This window comes from Palaemon carinicauda, chromosome 2, assembly GCF_036898095.1.
Source record: "Palaemon carinicauda isolate YSFRI2023 chromosome 2, ASM3689809v2, whole genome shotgun sequence".
Lineage (NCBI taxonomy): Eukaryota > Metazoa > Arthropoda > Malacostraca > Decapoda > Palaemonidae > Palaemon > Palaemon carinicauda.
In genome coordinates, this window is record NC_090726.1 from 182,813,322 (window position 1) to 182,827,836 (window position 14,515).

At 32.1% G+C, this 14,515-nt stretch overlaps 1 protein-coding gene across 4 annotated transcripts in view; it reads right to left on the bottom strand.

The window, feature by feature from the left end:
- Window positions 1-8,103: 8,103 nt before the first annotated feature.
- LOC137628561 (uncharacterized) overlaps window positions 8,104-14,515 on the bottom strand; it is a 206,332-nt gene continuing 199,920 nt past the window's right edge. For all 4 annotated transcript variants that reach the window (XM_068359722.1, XM_068359730.1, XM_068359725.1 and 1 more), the window contains exon 6: window positions 8,104-10,054. In XM_068359722.1, the coding sequence (XP_068215823.1) occupies window positions 9,912-10,054 (143 nt within the window). In that variant the 3' untranslated portion in view covers window positions 8,104-9,911. The remainder of the gene's footprint in view (window positions 10,055-14,515) is intronic.

Genomic DNA, 14,515 nt, shown 5'->3' on the forward strand with positions numbered 1-14,515 from the left:
GTTAAAAAATTTAGAAGGCCACAGGCAGCAGCCACTATTGGACCCAGAGGACAATAATCTTGATAAGAATGTCATGACTCTTCAAGATAATGTCCACCAAATTTGTAGGTTATTGAACTGTCCCTAAAATTCTTTCTAAAGAAATCTTTCTAAAATATTAGAGAGATGTTGGTTTACTCTTAATACTATATATAGAACCTTTATTTTTAAGGCTGATCTAAGATACTGTATAGATTTAAACCTGGCGAGTTTCTGTGATCAAACCTTCAACAAGAACTGGCACTGCCTTTTGAACGGAGGATGAATTGAAATTCTAATTCCACATAGCCAATCCAGAGAACTACCTACACTCTACATAGTTTGTTCAAAATATGTTAGAAGTCTCTTACTGAACAAGGACCACTATTTCCAGATGAAATTCAGTACTTATAACCATCTGTATGAAAGCATAAGATACACAAAAAACTTATACTCCGAAAGCCTTCCTTAAAAGATAAGTGCTTGCATTTCAATGTGTTAAGCTGTTAAAGCTATTATTAAAAATTTCCAAAGATTCTAAATTGACCCTACTACATCGGTAAAACCCAATTCCAATCCAGACAAGTAGACCTGATTACTGGAGGCCTATACTGACAGGCTTAAATATATCGGTTAAAATACCTGAAAAGTTGTCTAATCAAAGGTATTTGAGAACAAAATTAAGCACTACTCAATATCCTACAAAGGATTAGGTTCGGAATTTTTCTTGTTCATATATTGCGGACTTCTACACTCTAATGGAGGTGGGTAGCCAGTAAAGGAGAGAGAGATAGGTCATTAATAGTTTTAACATTAAAACAATTATTATTACAGAATCACATGTAGTCTAGGTTATCGCTAAAAACTTCTCAAAAAGGAGTTTTGAAGAAGGAAAAACTTGAGGTGCTGTTGTAGTGGTCTCCAAAGACTTTCCTGTTAAAGGCTAGAACAGGGAATCCAATACAATATAAATACCAAAGAAATATTGTCTCTCTTGCTCTAGGACCTGTGTATCAACTTGCAAAGCATGGACTCTGTATATGGGGTAAACCTCCCAAGTTTAGGCTCATCTGAACTTGCCACAGCAGCTAAAGACGTCTGCTATGAGTGATATGTACAGCATCCAAAAATTGTACCATAGCCGTAGTCTTTGGTATTATACCCAAGTCAACAAACCCACAACAACAATTCAAGATCGAAGGTATATAACAACGTTCCTCTCTCCTGCTCGAGACTAGGGAGGAGGGAAGGTTTTGGAGATAACACAGTACCTCAACAAAGGTAAGTTTTTTCTTTGTAAAAAATCAGTTTTTTTGGATGAAAAAGACTTGATACAAGAGTATTTGTTATATCATTAATAATTATCATTCAGTAATTAGGATATTAATTTTAATGCAAGCGAAAGCTACCAACAGTTCCATGATTTCTAATGCCACCGCCAGATGTCGCCGTGTATTGTTGTTGAATTCCCAATTAGTACAATAAAGTTAAGTTCTATCATATGAGTTTATATCATGAATATCACTTCTAATATTAAGCATCAAGACATGGTGGTCAGCGGCGGGATGGAAAACGACATATAGAACTCACAAAGCAAGTATTATAGAGTATAGGCCTTTCAGATTTTGTGTATTAAGCCTAAAATACTGAGTGTTCCCGACCGGCAACATGACTTCTTGAGTGGCAGCTAGACATCAGCTGATCTGATCACAGTCAAAAGTAAAACAAAAAGAAATCAGCAATGATCGATTGTTAAAACGCACACGAAATTTAAAACAAAAGTACATAAATGTTCTCTTAAAGCACCACTATGTAAATACCGTAGTAGCAATTTTCTAGAATCAAATTGTTTCCTTAAAAAAAGTGGTTTGCCGACGAAATCGGATGCCGTACTTTACGCTAAGATTGAAATGGATTTATGCACAATATAATTTCATTTACTTTTTTTCTTTATTTAATTGACACTTTAAGGACACAGATTTTGGTTTCTTTATCTATATGTAGATATTGTATAAAAAAGAGAGAGAGAGAGAGAGAGAGAGAGAGAGAGAGAGAGAGAGAGAGAGAGAGAGAGAGAGAGAGAGAGAGAGAGAGAGAGAGTGTTTTATATACCGTGTACTATACAAAACAAATCTTTGTAAAGCAAATCTATATAGTTAAAATATGACAGGAAACATTGCCAACTCATTACCGAAAGTTAGGCTATTCACTGCCGATAAACGAACCAGCCTACGTGTGAAAACCTTAAAAACCCACATGGAAAAATAAAGCTTTTAGCCTATATATACTGTACTAAACCAAAATAATGCTTTAATATACCATCATTAACACTACCGCTAAAATTATCGAAAGGTTAGAGAAAGATCACGATTGCCGAGAACATAACCACAATTCTGTTTACATTTTGTCAGCTGGACTCGCATAGTTAAAAGTTGATTTCATTGTCGATATTTAATTTTTCCATAAATAGGATATTTTTAATGAAATTGTTATTAAAATGTAAGGATATTGTTTTATTACATTTATTATCAGGAACCATACTTTGGACTACCAATATCCTTGAAAAGACTAATAGATTTGATACATTTTGTGGTGCTTGACTCGCAGACTTTGAACCGTACAGATACAAAAAATTTATTTTTGAAAACTAGCGACCTAATAAATGGGGAATCACACGATTCGAACACGCATAATTCGGGACCATACTGTACTTTGACTCTTACCTCATAAGGGTAACTGAAGAATAGTGTCTGCATAAAGGGCCTGGTGATTTGGCCCTTCCTCCAGGCTACCCTTGCAGGGGTTCCGAATGAGGTAAGTACTATGCAGACATGTTGTGTTGCTTGGATTTGTTTTAGGTAGTGTTTAATCAACACCTTATGCCCAGACCAACCCATAATGTTCTGGGTATCCTGAAATTAACTATTAGCAAAGAACACTATTGTAAAGGCAATTTTACTCACATTGTAGTTTTTTGGGATGGAGGCAGGATCAACTTAGAAAGAGAGAGGGGTCAAGATATGGATAGCATCTGTTGAAGGGGGCTTTTTGGTCCAGGTGTTTTTAGAGAATACTACCTTCAGAAGATGTGGACCTCTGTAAATATAATCTTAAGGTCAGCTCCGGACAGAAGTTGCTATCTATAGACTAAAGAGCTAAGATATAAAGTGGAGCCCATCTCTGAAGAGGCTTTTGTTTGGCTATAAAAAAAAAAAGACCAAGGATCTGGACCTTGGATATTGCAATGAATTCCCTGTCCCTCTGAAAGATCGCCAATTCACGGCCTAACTCCCAAATTTAAAGCTATAAAAATGTAGCTTTTTGTAATAGATCTTGAGAGAAGAGGAGGAGTTATCCAACCCAACCAAAACTCATGGACCCTATTCAGAGACCAAGAAATCACAGGAGTAGATGGAAATGATCTAAAAGACTAAGTGATCATATGAAACATGTCTTTGTCAAGATCCATGTCAAGGGCATGCTCAAGAGGTTCTGTTAAAACATTTACAAGAGGTCCTCAGGTTACAATGGGGATCCCTTCCTATGCCACATCTGCAGTTGGATTTATATATGTAACAATGTACATACACACATACTGTATTGTATATGTATAATATACTTTAAAAAAAAAAAGAAATATTCTCTTACCATGCATAAATTACTGTATGTACTCTATAACATACATAGTATTTGAAATTGAAGGTTTAATAAAGCCAATAAGATGGAAAGGATAATAGTATAGCTATGACAATATCAAATTAGTTGACATTCTATCCCCCACAAATCTATTCAAGAATAAATAAGGGGACACGGAGGCTCCAGTCACAGCAAATGAACAAAAGTTTTCTATAACAGTACGTACAAAAAATTTGCCTTGGTTGGAGAGGACCCTCTTATTACATTTAAAAAGTGTATATACAGTAGAATGAAAATACAGAAAAAAAGATCTAATAAATAAGAACGAGATATTCAGTTACCAATAATATCCTTCTCGAGGGTTAACTCCCCAAATAACCTGTTTGTGTATGTTAATTATAGGTTCAAAAAATAAAATAGTTGTTAATGTAGACTCCTGACTAGTGCAGTGGTGATATGTTTGCCTTGCATTCGCATGGCAGAAGATCCCAGCCTGGGACTGCGAGTTTAAGCTGTTTACTGGAGAGGTGACTGCTTTGGTTGGGCACTGCAGTGGAGGGTTAGGCTTGCCCAGATGACTTCTTGGTGTGCAATTTTTCAGATGATACTGGAACTGAAACCAGACACCTCTAACTTTTAAAATGTTAGCCTACTAGCTAAATTACAAAGTCCAATTACCACTGTTTACTTCACATTGGAATCGAACCACAGCCACATCAAATGCAAGATCAGGTCTCTATCAATCACACTGCCAGAAGCTCTTAGACTAAACTTAAAAACAACAAAGGTAAGGAGATAACAAAATACTTCAACCAAAACACTCCCACGCGGTCAAAACAACATAGGCTGATAACTGTAAGACAGTAAAACTTTGCCCTGGAGATCAAGACTTAGGTTGGGCTAATAAATATATGAAATCATAATATTTGTAATAAGTAAAGAGGAGATAATATACTAACCTGAATTTTTTTACCCTATGAATATTAAAAATATAAGAACAATACTGGGGCTGTACTCCAAAAATTTAAATAATTTTTGGCTAAGTAAGTCCAAACCTAAGAACAACTCTTAAGACTTGGTAACCATTATAATCAATCAAGTTAATATTCAAAAGAAGCAAACAAGGAACAATTTTTTTAAAGCTAAACTATTCCCATATCATGAAAAAATGAGTGACGTCATATAGAGTGACTAAACTCAAACTATACAATACCTGGAGACGAAAAAAATTGGGTGCATTTATTACATTAACTTTATTGCTAAGAATAATGAGATTGGAAATTAACCATCTTTTTAACTATGTACAACTCATTTAAAACCCTAAATATGATTCTTGCTTGCAAGTTAGATAAGAAATTTCCCAATTCAGATCATCCATTGCACTCTGGTCTTCTCAGAATGTGCCATCCTTTACATTATAACATATGCAGTTAATTTTTCCAGCCATGCATTCTCCATCATATGGCACAATACTACACAGTATTCTAAAAGTTTATTCCACCTGTGACCAGATTGTGGAATAATCTTCCTAATTGGGCACTTAAGGCAGTGGCACTTCAGAAGTTTAAAAATTTTGCAAATGCTTTTCTGTTAAGCAGGTTGCCTAAGTTTCATTTGATAGTTTATACAGTATACTGTATGACTGATCTATTATAATGTGGCTACTGATCTTGACATTTTATATTTCTCATTCATTACCAATATCATTTATTTTCTATTGCCTAATTCTTTTCCTTACTAGGCTACTTTCTCTGTTGGAGCCCTTGGGCTTGTAGCATTCTGCTTTTCTAACCAAAATTAAAGCTTGGCTAGTAATAACAACAATAACTGTACTTAACTTACAGGTTGACGAGGGTGCATAACCAATCTGGTACTATGATCATGTAGAAAAGATTGTCCTAATGCATTAGCCAAGACTTCAAAAGATGATAGTCAAGAGCATACTAGCAAACAGATAGCCTCGGCTCCAGTAACAGTGTTGGTTCTCGAGATGTATCATCACATGTTCAAAGTATTTCGGAATAAAAGGTGTTGTGACGGATCCAAGAGAGCCCGAATCCAAGGTCTTCCTTATACTCATTAAGTCTGTGCTTTTCTGCCCAACCATCTCTCATCTTTTCTCTTTTCTCATCATATGTACAAACCACCTCAATATTGTCATCCAACTTTTTTCATGATTTGGAACCACACTTCTCTCCTATTCATGTATGTTGTATGATCTCCGCACCATACTTTAGCCATGAATCTTGACATTCTAAGGTCACATCTTGAAAAATATCTTCCATAAACTTATTCAGACCACATATTTTGCTATTAGTCATACAGGCATTGGGCACCTACCACTGTCTTTATTAAAGTACAAATTTGCATTTGCCAGTATTGTAGTTATGTATTCTCATTCCTTGCTGCCATCACACTTTCTTACAGTTCCTCAACTAATGCCTCACTGTAAAGTGTCTTAAACAACATTAATACTAATATATTTGTTCTATTATTTCCCTTCCTATCACAGCAGGGTCCTCATTTCCACCATCTTCCTTATTTCCAATTGTAATATATTCTGGGTACCAATAATCTCTTCCTTCTTGTAGATTTTGTAATCCAGAGCACCTCTTCTGACATTATACGTTACATTCGGCAGACACTATGGTATTGTTCACCCACACACCTTTGCCATTACATTTCCACTTTATTTTTCTTTTTTTCTTCTGCTTCCTTTCCCATCACCATTGGATATTTACATATTCATGTGTCAATTATAATAATTACCCCCAATATAATACTAAATATACTGTATACAGTATCTTGTATGGAAAATATTTTCTGCTATAAATTTTCTTGTATATGTTGAGAAATATAGCATATTTTAGAGTAATTTGTATTTTTCCTAGCTATACAACCCTGAGCACTTAATTAAAAGACACCAATTAAGGGGAGCATCCGCCATTGAACCCAAAACCGTTATTTATCCCTACTAGTGCAAAGATAAATCTGTGCAAGTTTCTTTGAATTCGGACTATTATTTTTCTTAAATGAATAAAAAATCTATTAAAAAAAAATTAATTTAAAAAAAGTACAGAATAGAAATAACTTGAAATTTCCACAAATTTTATTTTTTACAATATAAACAAAATGACTGTAGGAATTTTCCATATTTCCCATATATTTTTTTTATATAAATATTTACATATTTATACATTTTAAGTTTGAAAAAATATAAAAAAATAGGAAATATACTTTAGAAAATATTCCTCCAAAAAATATTGTAAATTTATTCTTCTTTACAACGATGTATTTGAATTTTAAATTGGTTGATAAATAGCAGAAAAAAATAGTTTTGAAGGTCAATAAGTATAGTTTTGAGATGACCGTTGATATCTCAAACTTTCTATGAGATTATATGACAGTAAGAAGGAAAGTAAAACAGAGCTTTCATTAGCAAATATCATTATCGATACTTATTTAAAACTAGTCTAAATTACTTGAAGAACAACCAACTTTCTTACCTGATATAATTTTAAATCATTACAGCAAGCACGGCCCCAAGTCCCCGCCCCTATCAGGGGTACTAATCACTCGTCACCATCACTTCACTGCCGCCAGAATCGTCATCACTCTCGTCTCTATGCTTTTTTGCCCATCTAAATTGAGATGCCACTATCACATTTCTCCTTTTGGCAGCTGATTATTATTATTATTATTATTATTATCATTATTATTATTATTATTATTATTATTATTACTAGCCAAGCTACAACCCTAGTTGGAAAAGCAAGATGCTATAAGCCCAAGGGCTCCAATAGGGAAAAATAGCTCAGTGAGTAAAGGAAATAAGGAAATAAATAAATGAGAATAAATTAACAATATTGTAAATCATTCTAAAAACAATAATAACATTAAAACAGATATATCCTATATAAACTATTAACAACTTCAAAAACATATATGTCATATACAACTATAAAAAGACTCATGTCAGCCTGGTTAACATGAAAACATTTACTCCAACTTTGAACTTTTGAAGTTCTACTGATTCAACTACCCGATTAGGAAGATCATTCCACAACTTGGTAAAAGGACCCGATATTTGAAAAATAAACAAAACCACTCAAAGTGTAAACAACGTAAAACTGGCACGTCTATACACTTCAGTGTTCCATTACCACGTGGGTGACTTAAAGATTATTGTTTGCCAGACGTATGATAACGAAAAAATAGGAAAAAATTGCTGTATTTATGCAAAATCAATGTGCAATATAAACCTACATAGTCTGCTTTAGCAGACGATGCAGTTAGGATGACGCAACCCTCTAAAAACCACTATGCTTTCTTTATACATAAGAATTATTGTCAGAAACTTCTTGAGGGCACACACGACATGTTTGGGCATAGATAGAAGTAATATCTCAATTATAGGTATCTTAAAGTTTATATGTCCATACCCATAGCAGATGCTCCCCTTAAAGGACAAACAGTTTCTATCCACACGTGAAAAAATATATAGTTATGCCTCCCTATTTCTAGTGCTACCAGTTTCTGTTATATGGTTATATTTTCTCCACAGAAATGTCCTGGTTAGAGAGGTTAAATGGAGAGGGAAGATCAGAATATTTTTCTCTTTTTAACTTGAAAGTCAGTAGTGCCCAGGAAACTAATGATACCATAAAACAATTCCAAAAGATTATCTACAAAGTTATTAAATATTGCCCTACATTATTATATGGTATATTTCTTTAGACAAACTATCAAATTATTGGTAACTAAATAGCTTTATGTATTTTTCAGCCAAGAAAGTAATGTTATTCTCACTTCAATTTGAGAATTTTAATTTCTAGAGGCTCGCTAAGCATGAAAATTGCCTTTATGTATTTTTCCAAATGAAAGAGAACTCATATTATTAAACAATAACAACATTGGTACTGATAAAAACAGTCATATAACAACTATTTTTGCTCAATTACAAATACACGGGAGAACAAGTGACTTCAAAGGATGAATCAAAGTAAAAATATCTGCATTAATACAAAGTTACTCACAATGTTAACAAAAAGTCTACAAATTTTTAGTCAAAATTTTTTATACTAATAATGAGCAAAGGTTCAATGACAGCAAAGTAATAAACCATCTTAAAAATATATTTAATAGATAAAAATCTTAAATATTTACTATTGAAACTTTCATTATTCGTTTCATAATTGTTAAGTGTACATTTAAAATAAAACTATCCTTTGATATATGGATAATTGTACTTCAAATACTTTTTGACAAAAGTAGTGCTTGATTCACGTACCTTACTCCACTTTTAATCTACATAGTATTAATTTTAATGGCACTTGAAATAAAAAAAAGCTTCAGAACATAAGGCTTATATTATTTGCTATTCTAATGATTACTTCCACAAACTGTAACATCCTTTTTCAAGAATTGAGAAGAAAAAACAAATATTGCACTAACTCAAAATTTTAGAACGGAGCTGTTATATCTTAGTTTTAATTACATCATACTTTCTGTATTTTCCTATCTAGAAATAGACTACTACTCTTCTTATAATACTGATAAATTTACACAAAGAAAACATACCTCTAACATAATAATGATAATTTCTTACTAACATCATTTAGTCATGCACAACAAGAGACTGCTGACATCAACATAAAGCCTTCTGTTCAAATTGAAAGAGTAACAACAGTATTAACATTGATTTGTTACCCTCTTACCTACCCAAATTACTGATATTTCCTTATTTACATTGCAAATTTACACTATTCCTAAAACATCTGACACGACTAATATACTGAAGCTGTGAAAAAAATTACAAACTACATGCGAACAGCTTACATTAGAAGACACAACCAATGAATTTCAAAGGGCACTGAGCTCACCATCCTATTGAATAATTAGAGAAGTGTCATCTGATAACAATGATTACAACTTCAAATGTACATACAATAAGACCAACTAGAAATTGTAAATAATTGAAAAATAATTAATTGGACAATTTTTTTCATGAGTATGTAAAACTCTGGGTTTAAATATGCAATAAAATCCCTAAATGTAAAAGTTTGCTAAATAAATATGTGCAATAGATAGGTTTTCTTATGTAAAATAACATTTATTGCAAGTAGTGGTAAATAAATATTCTATGAGTTCTAGAAGAACTAGGTAAAACGAGGTGTTTTAATTAATTTAATAAAACTTTTCCAACCAATACAGAAAATATACCATAAATAATAAAATGGACAAATTCTGATTTTACCTTAATGATGTCGGAAGGATCGTGGTTGAATAAAATATACTTTCTTTCTATCTTTCACAGCCTTTCTTACTAAGGCTATGCCAACAAATCCAATAATCAACCCAATGACAGCAGCAGCTGAAGAAATCGCTACAACAGTGTGATCTGCAATAAAAATTATTGGGATTCAAAAGTTGCTAAATGTGTTTACTAATTTCATGATAAAGATGATTTACTGTACTTATCAAAACTGTATGATACTCAAAAGCAAATTTTAATTTATAATCCAATAGAGTATTAGGTTTTTTCAGGTGTTTGACATCTTTAAATTGGTATATCAAGTGTCAACTAGATCTAACCAGATTTCTAATTCACTGTCTTTTATCAACTCCACATAACTCACATAGTTCAACATGTATAATATAGCAGGATCCTCTCAATGTGAGTTCAACATGTATAATATAGCAGGAACTTGGATTAGTTGAACGAGTTGGAACAGCCATAACACTACTTTATAAGTTTCACTACTAATCATTGCCCAAAAAGGTTGTTTATTTACCCTTAGTAAGCAGAAGGAAGGATAGTTTTTTATATGAAACATCCGATACCATTCTGTTATCCCAAACATATTTATTTACTTATTTATTTATTTATATATATATATATATATATATAAATATATATATATATATATATATATATATATACATACATATACATAAATATATGCATATACATATACATATACATGTATGTATGTATATATATGTTTATGTATATATATATATATATATATATATATATATATATATATATATATATATACATAAACATATATACATATATATATATATATATATATATATATATATATATATATACATAAACATATATACATATATATATATATATATAATATATATATATATATATATATATACATAAACATACATACATATATATATATATATATATATATATACATATATATATATAATATATATATATATATATATATATATATATATATATACATATATATATATATATATATATATATATATAATATATATATATATATATATATATATATATACATAAACATACATACATATATATATAACTAGTAACATTTTCGCTTCTGGCAAGCTTAAGTTTAAGGATGAAGAGGACAGCAAGAAGACTTCGGATCATCTTACATATTTATTCAACACCAACGTTTCGGGAATCCATTCCCATCATCAGGGCTACATAAAACATGAAATTATGTTTATATTAGAAATTAATCATACATTTTTGCTTAAAATTGCTTTGGTATAAAAAATATTAAAAAACGGTTAAAAGAATCAAAATACAGGAACCTAGACGGTATATAAAAACATGTGGCTAACAGAGGTCCTTTACAATTATGATGATAAAAACACTTGTGGTCAAAATGGAATAAAAAATATACATATATATAAATGAATGGTCGAACTTACTGTCAAGAGATGTGGCTGAAAACTATAGGAATATTTGAGAAAATTCTTGAAGAAAATGCTTTAACTACGAACAAAAAATAGATCAACAAGGGATGATAGGTAATGGTAGTTAGACAATATGTAATGGTGTGGAGGTGGTTTGATTATTTAAGGAAGGGGACAGTTTCTTTATATAGAGAGATTCTAAGAGAAGGAGCGAAAGGCAATCGGATGTTTGGGAAAGAATTTCGAAATGGTTGTATTGTATATGAGTTTTACATGAGTTTGAATGATTTCTTATAGAGGAAAATTCTTGGGATTTTAATACGGAACCAGTGCGATGACTGACACCCCTATGGGAATCGATGCGGACCTTCAGTAATCGTCGGGTAGACCCGATATAGTTTCCAAAATTACATTTTGGACAAGTATACTTGTAAACAACGAAGGACCGCATCAACTCTGGGAGGGTGTCTTTGAACCTGAAAAGTTTGCCAATATTTAAAGGGTTTTTTAATATAAACTTAAAATTCACATATGGGTACAGAGTGCTGAGGGCTGTGGTGAGCTCGTTTCTGAAAAGAGCATTTTTAACATAAGGCAATGATACATACATTAGTTTTTTGGGAACTTCAGGACATTTATATTTAGGCTGAAAAATACCATTAAGAAATTTATTAACAATTTTGTCATAGAGGTGTGAAGGATAACAATTGTATGTAAAATATGTTTTTAAAAATGAAATTTCTTTATGAAAATTATGCCAGTCCGAACATAAGGAATATGCTCTAAATAAAAGGGTTTGAATAAAGTTAATCTTGAATGATTTCGAACAACTGCTAAAAAAATTAAGACCCAAACCAGTGTATGTCTCTTTTCTAAAAATACCTGTAAGAAATCCTCTATTTGAACGTGAAATGTTTATGTCAAGGAATGGCAACTGGTTATCTTTTTCTATTTCCATGGTAAACTTAATGTTTGGGTGAATTCTATTTACATATTCTAAAAACTTGTCAGCATGGGATTTTTCTCTAAATAGCAAAAAAGTGTCGTCAACGTATCTCTTATAGAAACTAGGACGAAATGCTTCCGGACATTGTCCAAGGTATATTTCCTCCAAGTGGCACATGAATATATTGGCAAATGTAGGACCCAAGGGCGACCCCATTGCCATTCCATCAACCTGTTTGAATAATTTGGTATTAAAAACAAAATGAATATCTATTACTGAAAGTTCAAGGAGTTTTCTGAAACTGTTTGAATCAAAGCCGTTGAATAAGGTATTTTCGGTAGGAAAAAGCTTGTTGAGTATAATTTCTATTGTTTCATGAAGGGGCACGTTAGTAAACAAAGATTCTACATCCAAGCTAACCATAATTGAGTTACTATCTTGTTCAAGTATTTCGGGAATGAACTTGGCGGAGTTTTGAAGAGTAAATTGGTTATTGGTTAAATGACTAAGGAGAGGAACTAGGAATTTGGCTAAGTGATAATTTGGCGAGTTATAAGCTGCTAAAATAGGCCTGAGGGGTACATTAGTCTTATGGACCTTAGGAAGTCCATACAGAACACTAAAAGAAGATCCTGAACTATATAATGATTGATAAGACTGTTCGGACAACATACCTTTATCTTTGAGTAGTTTTAATGTGCGGTTTATTTTATCTTCAACTTTAAAAATTAGGCTATATTGGAGATCACCAACTTCTAAAAATTTACTGGAATCTGATAAAACATTATTCATTTTCTGGATATAGTCACTGTGGTTAAGAATAACAACGCCTTTACCTTTATCTGGTCTGCAAATAACAATATTCCTGTTTTGTGAGAGTTTCTTGAGCACTGTAAAATCATCTTGTTTAAAAAAGGGAAACCAATTGGTGGCTTTCAAAGAAGAAAACACCCTATGGGCAATATCATGAATTGACTGTTGGGTTGCTTCTAAGTTAATATGTGCAGGAAGATTTCGAATGCAGTGAAAAAACCGTTCAAATGGTAGAAAAAATTGATAAAAGTTTGGTTTAAAATTTGGAAGGCAAAAATCAAGTCCTAAGGAAAGTAAAAATTCTTCTTTTTTATATAGTTCAGGATCTTCTTTTAGTGTTCTGTATGGACTTCCTAAGGTCCATAAGACTAATGTACCCCTCAGGCCTATTTTAGCAGCTTATAACTCGCCAAATTATCACTTAGCCAAATTCCTAGTTCCTCTCCTTAGTCATTTAACCAATAACCAATTTACTCTTCAAAACTCCGCCAAGTTCATTCCCGAAATACTTGAACAAGATAGTAACTCAATTATGGTTAGCTTGGATGTAGAATCTTTGTTTACTAACGTGCCCCTTCATGAAACAATAGAAATTATACTCAACAAGCTTTTTCCTACCGAAAATACCTTATTCAACGGCTTTGATTCAAACAGTTTCAGAAAACTCCTTGAACTTTCAGTAATAGATATTCATTTTGTTTTTAATACCAAATTATTCAAACAGGTTGATGGAATGGCAATGGGGTCGCCCTTGGGTCCTACATTTGCCAATATATTCATGTGCCACTTGGAGGAAATATACCTTGGACAATGTCCGGAAGCATTTCGTCCTAGTTTCTATAAGAGATACGTTGACGACACTTTTTTGCTATTTAGAGAAAAATCCCATGCTGACAAGTTTTTAGAATATGTAAATAGAATTCACCCAAACATTAAGTTTACCATGGAAATAGAAAAAGATAACCAGTTGCCATTCCTTGACATAAACATTTCACGTTCAAATAGAGGATTTCTTACAGGTATTTTTAGAAAAGAGACATACACTGGTTTGGGTCTTAATTTTTTTAGCAGTTGTTCGAAATCACTCAAGATTAACTCTATTCAAACCCTTTTATTTAGAGCATATTCCTTATGTTCGGACTGGCATAATTTTCATAAAGAAATTTCATTTTTAAAAACATATTTTACATACAATTGTTATCCTTCACACCTCTATGACAAAATTGTTAATAAATTTCTTAATGGTATTTTTCAGCCTAAATATAAATGTCCTGAAGTTCCCAAAAAACTAATGTATGTATCATTGCCTTATGTTAAAAATGCTCTTTTCAGAAACGAGCTCACCACAGCCCTCAGCACTCTGTACCCATATGTGAATTTTAAGTTTATATTAAAAAACCC